The 18,683-nt window shown below is 39.8% G+C and overlaps 1 protein-coding gene across 9 annotated transcripts in view; it reads right to left on the bottom strand.

The window, feature by feature from the left end:
- Positions 1-18,683, bottom strand: part of kaznb (kazrin, periplakin interacting protein b) — a 103,611-nt gene that overhangs the window by 18,862 nt on the left and 66,066 nt on the right. For 7 of the 9 annotated variants that reach the window (XR_004569300.1, XM_034219234.1, XM_034219233.1 and 4 more), the window contains one exon: positions 8,184-8,291. Coding sequence is in view for 7 of the 9 variants with exons in the window: in XM_034219234.1 (XP_034075125.1) it covers positions 8,184-8,291 (108 nt within the window). In the remaining 2 variants the exon portion in view is untranslated. Of the gene's footprint in view, positions 1-5,394; positions 5,657-8,178; positions 8,292-18,683 lie in introns of those variants that run through there. The other 2 variants (XM_034219240.1, XM_034219237.1) reach the window with 2 other exon arrangements.

Raw genomic sequence — 18,683 nt, 5'->3', positions numbered from 1 at the left:
ATCATTACATCACTCTGTGTGGTGAGGTCTTTCCCCCTGTTGCTGCTGGATTACTTGATTTGCATTTGTGTGGGTATGTATGTGTATGAGCGTGTTTGTGAGTGTGTGTTAATGTAATGGCTCTTCCTGCACAGTATTATGAGAGGAGTGTATGTCTGCTGAGCTCTGGCCTACACTAATTACAGTATACAGATCAGTGGAGATTGATCCAGGAGAAGACAGCAGTCTGCTTTAGCTCCTGATTAAACTCTTCATGGAGGTAACACAATAGCCCTGACAAGAAAAATAGAGAGCGAGGATGGACTGAAATAAACCCTGCAGGCTGTGTATTAACCAGAAGCAGGCGAAAAGCCTCATTTTATTAATCTGCGTTGCTTCAGAGTGTTTCCTCATATGTCATAAGAGATTTAAGCTGCACAGGAGAGGATATGTTTAATATAACACAGATAGCACTTGTCAACACATACCATCTTCTGTACTTCAAGGTACGCCCTGATGTCTCAAAAGTTATCTTTAGTTTTAAACCCCTCCAGCGTCATAGCTCTCAGGTTTGCGATATCGTCGATCTGCCCGTCCACCACTTTAGTCAACACCAAAATATGTGTGGCTCAGAAAATAAATCCTCATGACTTTGATGATACTCAGAATTTTTGTCTAGCACCACCATGAGAATCACGTGCAGTTTTAGTTGATTATTCTGGAATATTACATGAAATTTGGTAGGCTATAAACATTCCTATTTCCCTTAAGATACGATATTTTGACGATGGGTTTAAAACAGTGATCGCTGTCGACTAGTGCTGTGAAACCTTAGGCCTAGAATATGGTTAACATTGTACCTCCTAAACATCAGCCTGTTAACATAATCATTGTGAGAAGTATGACATGCTAGCATTAGCGTTTAGCTGAAACCTGCGCTGTGACAAGTTCAGCCTTACATAACTGCTAGCATGGTAGAAGACTAGTACAATTACAAACCAAAGTAAGAAAGGGCAAAACAAAACAACTCATTTTATGAAACTGAAGAGTTTCCTGACATGATGCTGAAAGAAACATAGCATTCTATGATCCTTGAGCTCTCTGTTTACCTAAGCATAATACTTAAGGATTTATGAAAGAAAAGCATCAAATCAGCACGAAAACCAAATCTGAAAAAAGACAGAAGGAGGGAAAAGAAGACTGAGTCTCAAATCCTAGAAAGACTGGGTAGATGTCACAGGAGGCAGCAACTAAAAGTGCTGTCTTTCGTCATGTCACAATAAGGATTTTATTTAGCATTTTCACTGTTAGTTTTAGCTAGTGACAAGAGGAACTTGTGCAATAATGGTACAGATGTTGTATAGACCTGCTTGGGTTGTATAGTTTCAGATTTGACATGCTTAAACTACAAACAGCGGTAAATCCAGTGACAAGTCTCCACTTCCTGATGCTTGTGTGTCCCTTATCCTGAAAAGGCCCTGCATGTAAGGGTCAGGTCAGTTTCCTAGTCAGGGTATTAGTCTGCCTCTCTATAACACATATGGGCATAAATAATTCATGTTGCCTGCTCTCAAACCTACCTGACCAAAGTATTCACCACTTAATGGTAATTCATTGAGGTCTGCAGAGAAAAAACCGTGCTCCACTTCAGTACAGCTATAAAACTTTGATATAGTGGTGATAGCTTTATCTTTTTTCATTTAAAAGAAACCTTGCATACTGTACTTGAAAGCAGATACAAAGTTAAGATGGTTGAAACATACAGTATGTGTCCTGCATATTGATGCATTTGAATACTGTATCTTTGCGTTTCCCAATACACATGTGTACAGTGTATCTGTGCCACAGTATACAGTATCTATTAGAAACAGCTTCTAATAATTAATTGCTTCTGGGTTTACATTACAACAGAGGTCAGTGCAAGAACGCCAAGAGCAGATAGCTGTAATTGATTCACACGTTTATTATGTGCAGATTAGGCCCGCTGCCAAGGATGTGCCACTGGCAGAGCACTGAGAACTTGGACAAAGCTAGATAGATTTCTAATACTGCTGTTGAGAGCTGCATTTTGAAAAACATACCCTCACTGTCACTCGACACCGGCATCATTCACTGTGCTTGGGTTTGGTTAACATGAGGTGAATTAGCCAGTGATTAACCTGGCTGACTCAACGGTTATGAACAGGAAACAGATAATCATTTGATCTGTGCAAGGAAAGCCAAGATAATGAGGTGAGTTTGTACAGTAAATGTAGTATTTATGAGCATTGAATATTCAAGTTTTCAGTGAAGTCAATCAAGATGACCCTTGTCCCTCTTAAGCTCCACCCTCTCATTTCCTACACTTCTCATACTGCAGGTGAGGTGTCTGAGCATGTCTGTTTTGACTCAAATATTACCCTGGTCCCAGTATCCCCCCCTAAAGCCCTAAGTAATAAAACCTCAAACACAGATTTACCTGTGCCAAGTCTCTGATTGCAGAAAAATGTGTCGACTGCAGAATATTTCTGTGAGGTACTTTATGATGTCATGTTATCTGGACAGAGGCTGTTAGGCAGATATTTAGTCTAAAGGACTACTTTAACATCTTGGAAATATTATTATTATTATTATCCTACTGTGCTGTTTTTAGCCTTATTCTAAGCTAAACTAACTGTATTCTGGCTGTAGCTTCATATCTGTACAGACACAGATGTTAATTCCATGTTAATAAGCAAAGTAATACTGTTCAACCAAACATTTGGAAGTCATCATCAAGCCTTCATTAAAGCCCTCTAACTCTTGCTGATTTCACAGAGGGACAGTCCTCAGCCCTCGTGGATTTGTGTGTTAATGTCTGTAAGTCCATGAAAGCAAAAACCGAACTGATTTCAACCAAATTGCATAAGCCAGTAAGGACTAAAATGCCAAAGGCCACATTGTCCCTGTTGAATCTGTAGTGGGGAATTAACATCTGTCAGAAACCGCGGGATCTGTTCTGTGGAGGACTAGAAATCTCCATGATTTGAAAAAGGGCCTCCCCCATGTCCCCAAGCAGAATAACTCCACATCAGGCCAGAAGCTGCCTCTAAAGCTTCTGTATGACACTTTAAAAACCTTACTGAGGAGTTTGAATAATGAAAAAGGGCAATAAATACTTAGCTCATTAATATTCAGCCTAACACAGTGAACATGTCTTTGATTAGCTCATGGAAGCTTGAGCTCAAACAGAGTCTAAATAGAAATGATTCTTGGAAAAATGCAACAACAAAATGATGCTCTACATGGGGATGTGCAACATTTAGTCTCTTATGGTCGTGTTGAAGGACTTTAAAACAACGATCTTAGTTTATAATGACTCTACCATCTGTCTGTTGCACTGCGAATTAGTAAAACTCATTATCTTCTGCAGTTTTGAGTGGTGACCTCAGGGTACATCGGCTGCAGTAGGAGTCACGCAAAACCCAGTGGAATCAAACTCTTCTCATTCATACACCACTTTGACTCAAACAATAGATACACACATATACACAAACAGAACTTCATAACATCTTAATAAAGATAACTAACAGAGGACCCGGGGCTGAACGCTAACTTTTAAAAGAGGTTGCCAGACTCGCAACAAGTCATCAGGTTTTGGTTGCCAAACTGATTATATGGTTGCCATTATAAGTTACTTTATATTTTGAGCAAGTAAGAAAATGTGCAGATTTACATATGCTTATTACTCAGTGAGTAATGTAAAATTGAAGAAGTTAAAAAGAGGATAATCTTCTATTGTTGACTTTACAAGCTGTGTGTTTATTTTTCAGCTTAAAACTCAAAGAGAACCGTTCGAAACAGTTAACATTATATGTTTCCATGGTAACACAGTGACACTTTCCAACTGTCACAAACTGTCACAAGCTGTATACAGTTCCAGTAGTGCAGCTGGTCACGGGTCCCTCAAAAATGAATACAGCAAATCACTGGTTGCTTGATCATCCGGTCTCTCCCTTTCCAAATGTCTTTTTCTAGACCTTTGAGCATATTCCCATTACAGAACCCATTAGCACTTCAGCTTTGAAGTCTTGAATGGTGGGTAACTCAAGTGACACCAACACCAGCGTGTCCATCATCTCTACTTTCAGTGTAGAAATCTGGGCTTGAACCCCCTCTCACGTTCAGATGAAGAGACTGGTAGAGCCAACCACACATTAAAAATAATGATGTTTTATCTATGAGTTTCAGTGGGCCCCTTCTCGCCATCAAGCCCTCTCTTTATATCTTCAATTACCAACAATACACGTACTGGGTAATATGCATTATTCAGAGAATATTGACAACACTAGATCCAATGGATATATTATTTTCCCTCAGTAGTATTTTCCCTTAGTTTCTAAGAGCTTTAGTATTTGTTGGTAAGCCACTAAAATCAGTTACACTGTACATTATCTCACCAAATACCACTATATTCATGTACAATGATTATAAAAGATTAACAGATTATCATGTTATCTATATGAACATGTCATATCTAGGTCAGCATATAGTTCTTATTTTAAGTAAAAACAATACGTAAGTCTCTGCTATGGAATAGATTTAAATAAATCAGCACTTACTGTAAAGGGCTGTGCCAAAGAGTACACACATTAATCATGTTAAATAACCTTCAATATATATTATTGTAAACAAATGAACCATGGTAGAGGCAATGTTTATTTACTTAAACTGCGTGAAAATAAAACATTGTCTGGTATTCAATATATCATTTGGAACATTTTCAGGACATTATTGTTTTATATGGCATGATGTATGTCATTAAGCTTATTTTTTTAGATCGCATTAGAGCAGAAACTCTAGATACATTAATCGATTAATTGATAGTCAGAAAATTGCCAGCTATTCTTCATATAATAGGTTGTTCTCTCAGTCTTCTAGAATAATACATTATTTACATTTTAGGTGGTGGGCTAAGAAACTTTGGATAAGTTTAAAACCTCAGTATGGACTCTGGGAACTTTTTTTTTATAGAATCAACAATATATTGATTAATGAAAGATAAAAGGTAGATTATTATTCAATAACACTTGTAATCATTCCGGCACTACTTCACATACTGTTTACTAGGTACAAAATGTATTATATTAAAAAACTGAGCACATTTAGATGATATCTGATATGTAGTATGGCATAATTTAAGCAGACACATTTGTACACAATTGTACTTGATTAGACTATATATATATATACTATATTACTGAATAAATGTATTCTCCAAGACTGTTTATGTATCATACATTTTTCTCATTCCACTCAAATTCCTCTCATACAATCCAAGCAGGCACCCATACACACCCACATGTGAACTTGAGCTCGCTCACAACGCAAACACAAGCCATTTTTATGGCCTACACAAAAACAACGTCTCTATCTTCTATTCTGTCTGTCACTCACCGGCCTTCCCCTCCTCCTTCTCAGACCTCATGTCCTCTCCAGCACAGGCTCCGCTCGACTCCACTGTCAACTGTGGTTTGAGCTCTCATAGCAGGTAAAAAAAAAGGAAACACACACACGTACTGTATACGTACAGACCGGTGAACGAACGCTCAGAATGCACCACTACAGCCGGCCGCTCCCAGCCTGTGAGGCTCCACCCAGACAGGTTACTAGGAAGTCGTCTCCTGGGAGCCACTCGGCTACATTTCCTGCTCCTTTAGTTTCTTTCTTTCCTCTCTATGTGCCTCTCTTTAGCTCCCACTTTCTATATACCTGTTTAGTGACACGCCCTGTGGCAACCAGGACAACTTTCCCCCCACGCCCACTCCTGCTTTTCATCTTTTCCCCCCTTGTGTACAAACGTAAGCAGTAGGAGGGGGAGGGGAATACAAACTGCACCTTAGGCTTCAGGTAATGAACCAGGTGAGTCCATGGAGCTCTCACTCCACCTGATGGCCAACAGCTAGCAGAGGAAAGTGTGTGGAGTTACACTCTGTGACTGAAAGGAGAACAAAACAGCCCTCAGTGTGAGAGCCCTTTGCTCCCTCTGAGCCCACACTGCCTTTGTAGCCTACATGACTTTACAATACTCACTTCCTGAATGTGAAAGTGTGTTTTGGCCAGAGGAGGTAGGAATGTAAACCCTACATAAAAATGGACCATGACAGCAGTGATGTGATATGAAGTTCATGCTTCTCACCAAACTGCTCTACACACTCAGATTGGATTATTAATAAGAGCTGCCCTATGTTATCTTTAACCCTGCAGGGATTTCTCCATGGACAGCTCTTCTGCCTGTCTGAGGAAGGACAGTCTGTGTCATGTGAGATGGGAACTCAGATGTGTGCAGAGTAAATAAGGTTAAGGCTGGTCCTGTTTGCCTGCCAGGGCTATTTAGGCCTGAACCCTGAGGCAGGTGGTACAACGAAAACAGATAGGGCTGCAACTGAATTAATTCAGCCTGCAGAGCACGGCTGGATATAATCTTATAATGGAATTTTTGGTTTATGAGCTCTTGAGTGCCATAACTAGCATACTAAAGCACGAGTGTATGCATAAAGTGTGTGAGTGTTTGTGCAAAAAAAAGGCGAGTTAAACCTCTGGCACTTGAAGACGTGACAGCAGTTCAGAGCAAGCATGCCATTTATCCTGCCTGTCAGAGGCTGGCGCTCAGTGTTCAGCTCCGTCCACAGATCACATGTGCTCTAACTAGATACTTGTCACATGAGGCAATGGATCTGTCCATCACAGGCTGACACCTGAAGGACTACTGCCAGGCTCGTTTCTCTCTGACTGATCAGAGCTGAGACAAAAGATTGAAATCTATCTCTCTTATCGTGCATACAATCAACTCCCAATTGAAGTTAATCTACATATTGAAGCTATATGTTTTTCTGTCTGGTCATCATTGTAGTATTACAGTTATAATATCAAATGGAGCCAAATTATTAGAACTTGTAGAGATGCTAATTACTCCCACTTATACTTGAGCATGTCTGATTAAAGCTGATTTTAACTTGTCTTAAGAGCTACAGCGTCTAAAATCAGATACAAATTGGTATCAAATGTAGCACTTCATAATTCCAAGGTCACGCTGTAGCCCGCCTCTCAGCCACACTGAATTTTATTCAGAGCTTTGCTTTTATCCTGACAGTTCTTTAGTCTGAAATGTTCCAGCCCTCAGTGTCCTTATTCTCAGGCTTAACTCCCTGTATCACTTTGTCATTAATTTGCTCACATTTAAGCCAGAAGAAATCCTTCTTTTTCTACCCTACACTGTATTGCTCCAGCTTCTCTCAGCTGCACGCGGTTGACCTGTCAGTCTGCATTATCAGTGCTGGGGAGCGTTGATAGAGAGCCGGGGCTGAGTGGTATTAAGATATTAGCTAGCCTTGAGAGAGAAGAAGGTGAAATTAAAAAAAGGAGGAGGGGGACTAAAAGCAGCTATAGGCACTGTGGGAAGAAGAGAATGAGCGACTGAGGTCAACGCTGTCAGCGCCGCCTATTGTTGGTGGAAATGACATTAGGCTTGTCTAATAGCCGCTGAGCAAGCGCTGTCGACTTCAGAGGGATAGATGGGATGAAGAGACTGGAGTTAAAATTATTACAACAATTACACTGCAGACACTCGGGTTTGGCATTGGTGTGAGAACAATAGAGAATAACAGTGGTGATTATCATGAGAGAAAGGAGTGAACAACAAAACAGTTGCGATCGATATACTTTATGATCAATACCTTTTTGCGGTGTGTAATATTACAGGCAGGCCAGTTTGATTACTCCACACGAGAGAGACTATTACCCCGAGCCACACAGGCCTCTTTATAAAGAAATGTGTTGTCCAACTGATGGCGGTAATTGGAGAATATAACTGGCCTTGCTACAATGATGTAATTTGAGATAAAAACCGAGCTCTGGTGCAATAAGCTTCAATAAAGCTCTGTTCAGATTAAAGCAATCTGCAAAGTAAAGTGCTTTTCTGCGGCAAGTAGTCAATCCAGTCTTGTGCATCTGTGCTATGCATTGGTTGACAAAACATGTTATTCAGCTGTGAGCTGTGAGTCACCAGGTACAGGGAGCTGTTATCTGATTGTTCTCACACATTAAGCCTGTGCAGGCCTTTGCTCCAGTGTTAACCTCCCAGTCAAGCTGACAGCTCTGTGTCTTTTAACTGCCATGATGAATCGCTGTGCACACTTCCTGCTGTCACCAAGGCAACAACTTGTATATTTGGAGCCTCACCGTACCTTTGCCTAGCGAGCAGTCCGGGGTGCCAAAGTCCATCAGGCTGGATATCTCTGTCGGGTAGCACATGTCCCTCACCACCGTCTTCTGTCTGTGGTGCATCGATGGATCTGCAGGGGGTAGAAATGAACATTTACACTCAGAACATCCGATCAATCAAATGTTTATTCTATCGTCAAAACGTCTTATTCATATTCTCACAGCCAGGTTGTTGTAATGTGTTGGACTCATACTAATAGTGTGTGGGCAGGGCACAGCCGTGAAGCAGGCCTGTGGTCTTAGATGATTCATTCTGACATGATGTCAATTCGACACGCACTCTTGAGCTTTCAGAGATGTTGCAAATATGAATCTGTCCTACAAATCACTGCAATTGTTTATGGCATTTCAAAGCCATAATGAGGCAAACATTGTATTAGTAATGATCCAGGCTTGTTTCATTATTCAAAAATGCTTGTCCAATTCTTTTTCTCCTTTTCGTCCTTTTCATGATCAATGATTTTTTATATTTCATTCAATTTCCCTTCTCTTTGTCTCTATTTTTCATCTATTTATGTAACTAATATACTCCACTGACCCTTTTCTATACATGCAGCTAAACACACTGACCAAGGACTTCTAAGAGCTCCAGTAACTGAGGTTCAACATTTCCTTTCCTCTCACTCAGTAATTTATTTGCAGAGTTCAAGAAGAAGTGAACAGAACTGGTTAGAAATCATCAAGGTCCATTGCTTTTCCTCCACCTCATTTTCTAAATGTTTCACCTCCATTTTTAACGAATGAAACGCTACAAAAACAACAAGGATTATTGGAGGCAACAATATATAATGATTTTGTAGAACAGATACCGTAGCATTACAACGAAAATGATTTCCTCCTGAAAAGGGTTACAGACGCCGCTATTGATCTGACCGATCTTCTAACCAAAGAAATGTTACAGCTGTTGTGAATCCCTCTAATGCTACAAATGTTGGATTTCATGCCAGATGAAGGTGTGGCAGCACCTACTGGTTAGAGCAAATCGGGCCAGGGGGTTAAGTTTTGGGGCAAATGGCTCCTTCCTTCCCTACTTCTGGCGTCCTTGCTCCAAACTCTCAACTGTACACCTCATCGTCACACGCTGCTGCTGCTGCTAATGAAACAAGTTGATTAGTTTAACCATGAACCTGTCCATGAGTGCAGCAATTTGCGTCTGGCTTCAGGTGCCTTATGAGTAGTGCCATCTGCTCAACCACTCATCCTCAACAATGATCTCATCTTCCCTCTAATCTGCATATTTTGACAGTTTCATTTTCCTGACCGTATCAGTGACCTGCCACTCCCTACTCCCTCCTCCGTCCTCCTGACCTGTCAATAACTGTTAAGGTGTGAGGTGTTGACCTTTCCCTTCAGTGTTTAATATGGAGATTGGACAACGGGCAAGCTCATGCTCGGCCGCTCAAAAGCTGCTTTACTTGGCACAAACAATAATGAGAGAGAGAGAGAGAGAAAGAGAGGGAATAAAGCTGCTGGCGGGCAGACAAATAAACAGGCAATCTATGCTTGCACTTATTTAAATGTATTGATGCTTTGTGCATTTAAAAATAAAAACCTCAATACGTAAATGTATGGTAACCCAGCCTGGTTTGGGAAGGCAAATGTTTTAAAAGAGCATCCTGTCAAATGAGAAAAATAAGCAAAAGGATTCATTTGGATATTTGTCCATCATTTGATGAAAACACATCACCCTGGTGACTTCTACAGAATTTAGTCATGTGAACTTTTCATTGGTTTCAATAACCTCCCATTCCCAAGGGGTCCGTTGCATTTCAAGGGGAAAACACCCTGTCATTGTGTCATTGTCCTTGCTGGAAAGCAAGTGAATGGCCAAAGAGAGGTATATCCTGAGGAGTGCGCAGTATATCTTCCAGCTCTTTTCTGCCTGGATAAACCTCTGCAGTCAGAGGTTAAACGTTATGGAAAGGCTGTGCAGGTCTATCTTTTATCTAACTGACCAACCAAAGCAGAAGAGGAGCACAAACAACAGGACAATGATGCCAGTGCCAAAACAATCTGCTGGATTTTAGGCGTCTTTTAGAGATATTTATTATCTCAAAAGGCCTGTTCTCGGGTATCTTAATCAAATGCGAAGTGCTATAAAGGTGACAAAATAAAGCTTTTTTGCACTCAAAAGTAAGGTCAAAATGTTAACTTATTCATTTACATTATTGAAGGGAATAAAAGGATTTGTGCTGACTGGTCCTGAATTACAGTGATATGTACCATTGTGTTATATGGAAACATCTTTCAAAAATAAGGTGTTCACTTCGATCGATTAGTCCACCTTAAATCAAGACCTATTTTGAAGCATATATTGACAGGTAGTAGCAGCTAGGGTGTATTAAAGTAATGATAGCCTAATTCACTGAAGTAGGGCCATATAGAAAATAAAACTAGGACACTTCAAGGTTAAATTGGTAACTTTTACAAAAAAAAAATGTTTTTATCATATTTGCTGAAAATGCCACAAAATCCCAAAGGAAGCAAGACGGATAATTATGAACATTCAATTCCTCTGCCTCTTCCTCCTCATTAAAACGCTGGCAAGGAAAACAACCAATCAGAACCGACGAGTCTCTAACAGTGTCAATAACAAACACAAATATGTATCCAAAAACATTTTCTGCAAGGAAGTGGGCAACACAGTAACAGAATATTGATTCATTACAATTAGGTGCAAACAGCCTTTTATTAGCAATTTGCAAATAAATTCTCCATCTCGAGATGTTTTCCCAATTACACACTGAATAAAGTATGCACAGATAGTGTCAAACATTATTATGTAAATGTCTCCCTTTTGATTACTGTATGTTTTTTCCTCAAAGGAGCAAAACAAGATATTTCATTTATAAATCGGATCTATTTGTCTGTGGCAAAAATATGCATCTCCATTTATCTGAAAAGTGTGCTTGCCAGCTATTTAATAAATAACAGAAACTTCCTTAAAGACGGCGAGGGAAAAACCCAGCCCTGACAGCATCACGGGGGAAAATACTCACTAGATACTAATGAGAATATGCCGCGGGTGTGTGACTGCAGAAACACCCCTGGGTGTGGAAGAAAGTCAGAGAGGCTATCCAAACATCTGACACAACTTCCCTTCCTCGCCAACACTCAGCAGAGAGACGCAGACGACACCATGGAAAGAGGAGACAAACGCTCAGTGGGAGTTATAGCAGGTATTCAAGCAGAAATGCGAGGAAACTATCATTGGTTGTGCAGACAGCTCATCATTGCCCACCCTCAGCCAACCTTTAATTACAGTGGCATTCAGTCTGTCATGCAGGCAGCAGACACACTCCTTCCTGTATCAGTCATCGCACCGGAAAAAGACAAGAACATCACAGTGATACTGTGGAGGCACAACACGGAAACGCAGTCCTGCTGAGTGCAATAACAGGGCTGTGTGTGTTGATTCTCTCGGAGACAAACATGTTTAGCTACCACTTACAAGAATTTACAATGACTAAAAACATGCTGTAATCAGACTGCGTGTGTTTGTATGTGTGTCAAAGAGTTAGCTTTGCGAGTTGATTGGCTTTTAGCAGACTTGAAGAACAAAAGGTTATGTAATGTTCTGTGTTTCCACATATTAACGTCCACTAAAAGGTTTTTGAGGAAAGGAGAGCTATCGTTTAGTGTTGATTGGGGGTTTGGTGCACATTAAAATAGAGCAATTCAAAGCTTCTACAATGGATTATAGGGAAATATTTAACTTGTGGTATGTACTTAGAAAAGAGATATTAAAAACAGAAGTATCAGAACAAAAGTGGTGGTGAAAAGCTTGAGTAACCCTGGTACAAAAAATATAAGAGTTGAGATGTTTTACAGGACAAATTATATAATTTCTTAATCAGAAAGTGTAAAGCCCTTAATAATGTTACCCTTTTCTCTACTACACAGTAATTATTCCCCATTGTCATGACAATAGCCACAGTGTTTGAATGTCTATTATTTCTTGCTTTGAAATTGGCACAGTTTAATGTGTGAAGAATTTGAAACGCTATCTAAATTAAATTTCACAGCACTGAATACATTAACAATGCTAAATGATGTGATGCCTTTAATGATGCTTCTAAACTTTGGCGCACGACAGAGCCAAAAGAAACCCAGCGTGGTTACATAAGTCAACAGGATGGAGTTTGGTTGCGATATTAAGTGTTTGAACATTGGCAAGGGAAACTGCTCATCCCTGTCCTTGATGTTCACAGGTCTCTTCTGGTATTATCAGGCTCACACACATGGAGCTCAGCCAAATCCCACCGTACAGAGTGCTGACAAGGCGCTCCCACAGCACAACGCATCTCCACTGGTTGGTATCACTAAAACAGGTGGCAACGATAATTTGCTCCTTCAGCTATATATAAAATCACAAAACTCAACAATTGTGCTAAACCAGAAAAACGACAAATTGAAGCTTCCATAAACACAGGCTGTGAATGTGTCAGACCACAGCATTGGAAAGCTTTGTGTGAAAGTTGACTTAGTATTTAACACGCTGTTTACACTGTAAGAAAAGCAACATGTCTCCCGTGGGAAATATTGCATATACTATGTATGGGAGGTCGAGCTGTCACATCTCCATTATACCACCCCAACATGCAGAGCCATAACACTACAGCAAAATGTCCTCCCTCTGATACTTTCCTTTACCCGGAGCTGTAAACTTCCTGTCTATTAATCTGTGCTTATAATCATACATGTCACAGGGAATCAATACTCGCAGTGCTCACAGAACATTAGGCCTGAACGGCTGCTCCAAGGCTGTGTGATCCATAGCCATTGGAGTTGTTGGCGTGCTGCCGTTAAAAGCAAAAGAGCAGCCAGCCCTGAGGAAAAACGTACAGAGAAAAATAAGTCTGTTCAGGGACATAGCTATTACATCAGTGATGAGGAATTGTTGTGGAAGATGAGTGTCCAGCGTCACCGGTGTTATGGCTGCGCTCCACTCTGCGAATATGTTGCATTTCTCTTGCATAAAGGATTTCAGTGTCAAAGGACGAAATAAAGGCAGTGTTATAAAAAGCAACATGTAAAGAGATGGGTTGTGCTGAGAGGCTCTCACTAACCTCCAGAAGTCCTGTTCAGTGTCAGTGTTAAAATGTAGCTGCAGAAGCTTAATTACTAGACTGAGAGATGGGCAATAGGAGAATATATTGTGTAATAAGATGTTTTTATGTAGCTATGGATAATAATAATAATAATAATAATAATAATAATAATAATCCATAATATCTCAGGATGTATGAGGGCATTGTGGCTTACTGTGGACCAGTTGAATGGCACTTTGGATTTTCTAATCGATGTGATAAAGTTTAGTTTAGATTCATTGGTCCAAAGCAACATACACACAAGGTAAAAGTTAATTTTGTAAAAAGAAAAGCAAGGCAGGGCTTTTTATGATTTATTTTAACATTTAATTTGACTTTAAAACCACTTGAAGCCTCCCTTTAATATCTTAATTTCTTATGTTACATTGTCTCACCTGTCTACGTAAATCTCAGTCAAAATAATTTTAACACAGTCCCTTAACTGTTTCTCAGTGGATTTTGCAAGATGCTATGACAATATGCATTGGTATAAAATTGTAATGTGAACATGTTTATTCATATCACATGGTCCTAACAAGTCAATGCAATCATAATACAAATGCAAGAGGAAAATTGCAGAATAATAAGAGTATCAAAGTCTGTGCATGGAATTTTTTTTTAAGCCTGATAGCTGACTAATTGGTAATTTTGGTCTTAGTCAAATAGGACATTTTTTGAATGCTAAGACTGATTATTAAGCAATGTATAAGCACATCTTTGGTATAAAATCTTAAGATTAAATCAACTAATTAAGCAAAAAGCTGAACAACTAGAAAATTACTTTCTGTAGTCGAGGAAAGCTTTACATTGTTTATATTCAAGTAACCAGGGGAACCTTGAATGAGTATCCCTTTAATCAATAGTTAAATGTCACATACCAAATCTGTTCAAAACAATATAATAATGGTACAGAGCTCAACCCTGTGATTACACTGAGCTTTGTGGTGCTGAAAGCAAAACAGCTGAAGGGCTCAAGAGAGCAGAACGCACCTCAGTTGATTATTCATAACCATGCCATCAGGAAAACAAGGTTAAGGTGTATGCACAATCTTGGCGTCACTATGGGAAGGTGTACATAGCTACGGTAGTGATACATCCTCCCATATGACTGGTAGGATGATGTCGGTGGCTGGTGAATAATCACAGAGGGGCTGGCTTGCCAATAGGGAACAGTGAGGGACTACAGCTTAACGACGACTGACACTATGTAAAAAAAAATTACATTATCCTTCAAGATGGCTACTGTATATACGAAGACATGAGCCAGATGTAGGCATCAGGCATTTGTAATCATTATTGTGGCTCAACCAGTGAAAAATGTGGAATCCATTATGGCCTAGATATTAGATGTTTCTGTAACCCCAAAGGATTAACTACCACCGCCCCTACGCTAGTTAATCCAACACAGCCTCCTCGAGGAGAACCACAGTGAGCTCAAGGCTCGGTTGGACTGTGATGATGGAGAACAAATTCAAAACTGCATGTGGGATTTCTTTTACCTTTAAATACTCAGTCAGCATATTTACTGAAGACAGCACTGTACAGTTGCCAAAGAAAAGTAAGATTAACATTAAATAGATGAAACGAAAAATCAACAAAAATTCTGTTATTTCTATGCCATCTCTAAAATGCCATGAATGCTTCGAATTCCTCACACACTGTGACCAAATGTGTGTAGGTGCATGTGTACAAAAAGAGATATAGATAGATAGATGGATAAATACTCTATTGATCCCAATTTCAGAAATTATTTTGTAACAGAAGAAGCATCAGTGTGTTCAGACAAAAAAAAAATACTTAAAAAGTGGAACAGAAAATGTACAACTAAAAATGTAAAGTACAAATATTATATAAAATATAAACAGTATTATTCGCACACACACAGACACATACACTTCAGGACTCATGGTGGATACTGAGGGTCACAGCTGGTCAGAGCAGGGACCGTCTGCCCTGCCGTAACCTACAGGCTTTGCCGGACCAGCAAAGCTACTGTAGATGAGGGCGGATTTAAATTGAAGATTAAGCAGAAAAATCTGCCTGGAAGAAATCCAGCACTGACACAACTAAAACAATTCCTCCAGCTCCTTGTGCCAAGGCCTTTCCTGCTTTTGGCCAAAGTTGTGATGAGGGCAGCAATGGGCCTGGCCTCGGCTCTTTAATATTGTCAGAGTGTGCGGGGACATTTGGAAAATGTGAGACGTTCTGCTGACCTCTATCCCCTTATGGGCATGGGAATTGATTAACAGTCTTTTCACACATGCCAGTCCTGCCACGCCCGCCCCATCTGCCTCGGCAAGATCCAAGCAAGACCCTCTTCTCTCTGGAGAGCAGGGCTGGGACCGAGGGCCGATACTGGGCATCATCTCCCTTGTACTAAAAGATGGCTAGAGGGTGAGGCTTGGCCGCAATAGTTGAAAAGATTGATCTATGCTTTCTAAACTAGCCCATATTTTTCACTCCGGTCTTCACAAACAAAAGGTGGATTAAAATGTTGTTTTATGAGGTAAAGAAGAGTTTGCAAGAAAAAAGAAACAGCTTTAAAAAACGAAATAACATCCCTAAAATGAAAGATTAAAGGGCTCCAGTGGAAGAGATGAGCCCTTTCTCCAGGGGAAACCTTCACTACTCATCAAGTCGAATAATAAAACACAGTAACGCTGCCCTTGGAGTTAGTGGTGGGTGCAAAACATAGAGCAAATTATTTTCTGTTGGGGCTGCTATAGTATAACAGCTAGCTATAGTATTTTAGGCATAGTTAGAAGTGCTGACCATGGGAGAAGCTGGGTAAAGGTGTGAATAATAGAACTAAGACTACCATGTTCACTGGGCCCAGAGAAGCCAGCTGTACTGATTGAAGGACGGGACTCACTCACACAGGAAGCCGCACCGTCAGCTCTACCAGCGTACCACGTCTTCAAATAGAATTTAATATCATCTGCAATGTACAACCGCTAAATGTAGCATAGCTTAACAAGCAGCTATATCTCTGCGGGAGGAAAAATTAAAGTCAAATAAAAAAATGGTACATGATTTATTTATTTTAAAGGATGCTATTGGGGTTTGACATCTTGCTTTTGTTATAAATAGCACTTGCTTGGTAGAGTTGCCACTACTGTCTGTTACACTTGCTAATTGCAGGAGAAAAGCAGAGAGAACACAAAACCATGCTGTGCTTCTGGCATCAAGCAACATATGAAAAAAACCCACAAGTGCTCTTCTGCTGTCTTGGACCCGACAACAAAGTCTTGAGCTATTAGTCAACATTTGTTCTCATGCTGTAACACTTCTCAAACTGGGCAGCACAGAATTAGGTAGAGAGGTGTGAAATAAGTAATTTATGATGAACACATTTTCCTGGCAGGTCTGCAATGTAATCAAATGTGACACAATTTTCCTGTTTACTGATTATTTAATAAGGTAAACTCCTTTAAAATGTATTTAAAAAATCATTTAGATGTTTCTGTTGGCATTAGAACTCCTCAGCTTGAATCATTATAGCAGCAGGGGTGAGGAATACATAAATGTCTGATTCAAATAATTATACATGATATTCCCTGAGGAGAATCTTGGCTTTATTTCAATGTAGGTTATCCCTGATTACAAACAAACATGTGATTAAGTATAAAGCACGAGGTAACTACAAAAGTAATGAACAAGTTTGTACAAAAGTTTATGAAAAAACACACACAGCAGCACTTTCAAGCAATTTAATCTAATCTACTCGATCTCAAAACCCAAGTGTTTTCTCAAGTGGCACTGAAGAAATCTTGCACATCCCCTGCGGTCAGCAACGTCTTATTGTTATTTTAAGTACCTTGACTGCCATGGGAATCAATAAGTGTTTATAGGGATTTAGCTCACACTGAGGTGACCCAAGTGTTTCACCCGTAGGTAAAGGCTGGAATTTAGCTGAACAGGTCTCTCACACCTTAAGTGCAAATTCGACATTATGCCGAGCAATGTCAAATATTTCCCATGTAGAGCGAGCGTCTGTGCTTCTTTATGCAGCTGCAGGAGCCATCGCTGTCCACATATTTGCCATAGTTCAACTTAATTAAACGCTGACCCTAAATAGGTTTACCTCCAAATAGTTGGTCATGACGGGAGGAGAAAGTTAAGCTACAACAATACTGAGAGAGAGAAGGTGGAAAAGTTCAGTTAATATACAAATTCTGCTGATATTTTACAGTTTGATCTTATTGTTAAACCTCTCAGGTACATAATGAGAGAGGAGAAGGACAATACAAGATTAATCTATGTATATTGTGTGTAGCATCCTACTGTAGTTAGCTTTCTGGTGCTAAATCTTTGCTAAAAAATAAACAATCCCGATGTTGTTTCCAAGCTTGGAAGTAAACGGTAGCAAACATTGCAATTAAATATCCATGTTATATTGTTATCCACAGTGCAATTAATGCTGGATTTTAAACATATTATTTAATATAGATATTCTTAGCCACGTGTGGATTTAGGATTTAAGGGAACGTGCCCAGAATGCTCTTCCAGTAGAGAAAAACTTGATTTATTGACCTCTTGGGGGCCTTAAAATGAAGAGAAAGGCTGCTCTACATAGCAGTAAACTCTCTGCACACTGTTGCAACACACATGTAGCAGGTGCCCTTTTTATCTTTCCAAACTAAAACTAAACATAATATGATTAAATCTCAACTTCTTATTTAGAATAGCGAAGGTGGCCTGACAACATGTCCTGAGTGTAAAGGACTTTACAGCATAAAGGTAATCAACAGCAACACACTGTATACCCAGGATAAACAATGCATGGAGAAAATACATAGCTTGATTTAACAAGTGCGTCAGTGTGTCATGACGCCTTTGGGGGCTTGTTAAATACAATCCTGTTGTTAGCAGTCAGTTTGACACTGCAGTAAATGGGACCTGCTCGGTTAAGGAGGAGGTTTTAGAAACATTATAAAAGATCATAGCAGGAGAAGATCCCTCCGGTTACTGCTCATATTACAACATCTGAATTACGTAATAAGCTTTCATAGAGAAGGGACGTTTGAGGGTGAGAAATACAAATAGTCATTTTGTTATCCTTGGAGGAAGAAATATATAACACACAGGATTACATCCCCCTGGTGAGGGGATGAATTACCCATAGTGGTGGCGAGTTTTACAGTAATGGTGAAGGATTCAGCAAATGAAAAATTACCCAGTAAGCAATCCACGCCACCTCACAGCTAGTGTTACAATAGACACTAAAGTATTTAAGGTCATCGCTTGCAATACCTTACAGTTCTATAAGAACCTGAATCAGCTTTTCGCTCAGCAGTATGCGATGCTCAGAATGAATAATGCCTCAGCACGGGCCAATTTTCGAGAAGAGAGTTGACCACTTACTCCTCTCCT

Source organism: Gymnodraco acuticeps, unplaced genomic scaffold (genome assembly GCF_902827175.1).
Source record: "Gymnodraco acuticeps unplaced genomic scaffold, fGymAcu1.1, whole genome shotgun sequence".
Taxonomy (NCBI): domain Eukaryota; kingdom Metazoa; phylum Chordata; class Actinopteri; order Perciformes; family Bathydraconidae; genus Gymnodraco; species Gymnodraco acuticeps.
The sequence above is the reverse complement of the archived record's forward strand: the minus strand, read 5'-3'. Positions and strand labels throughout refer to the sequence as shown.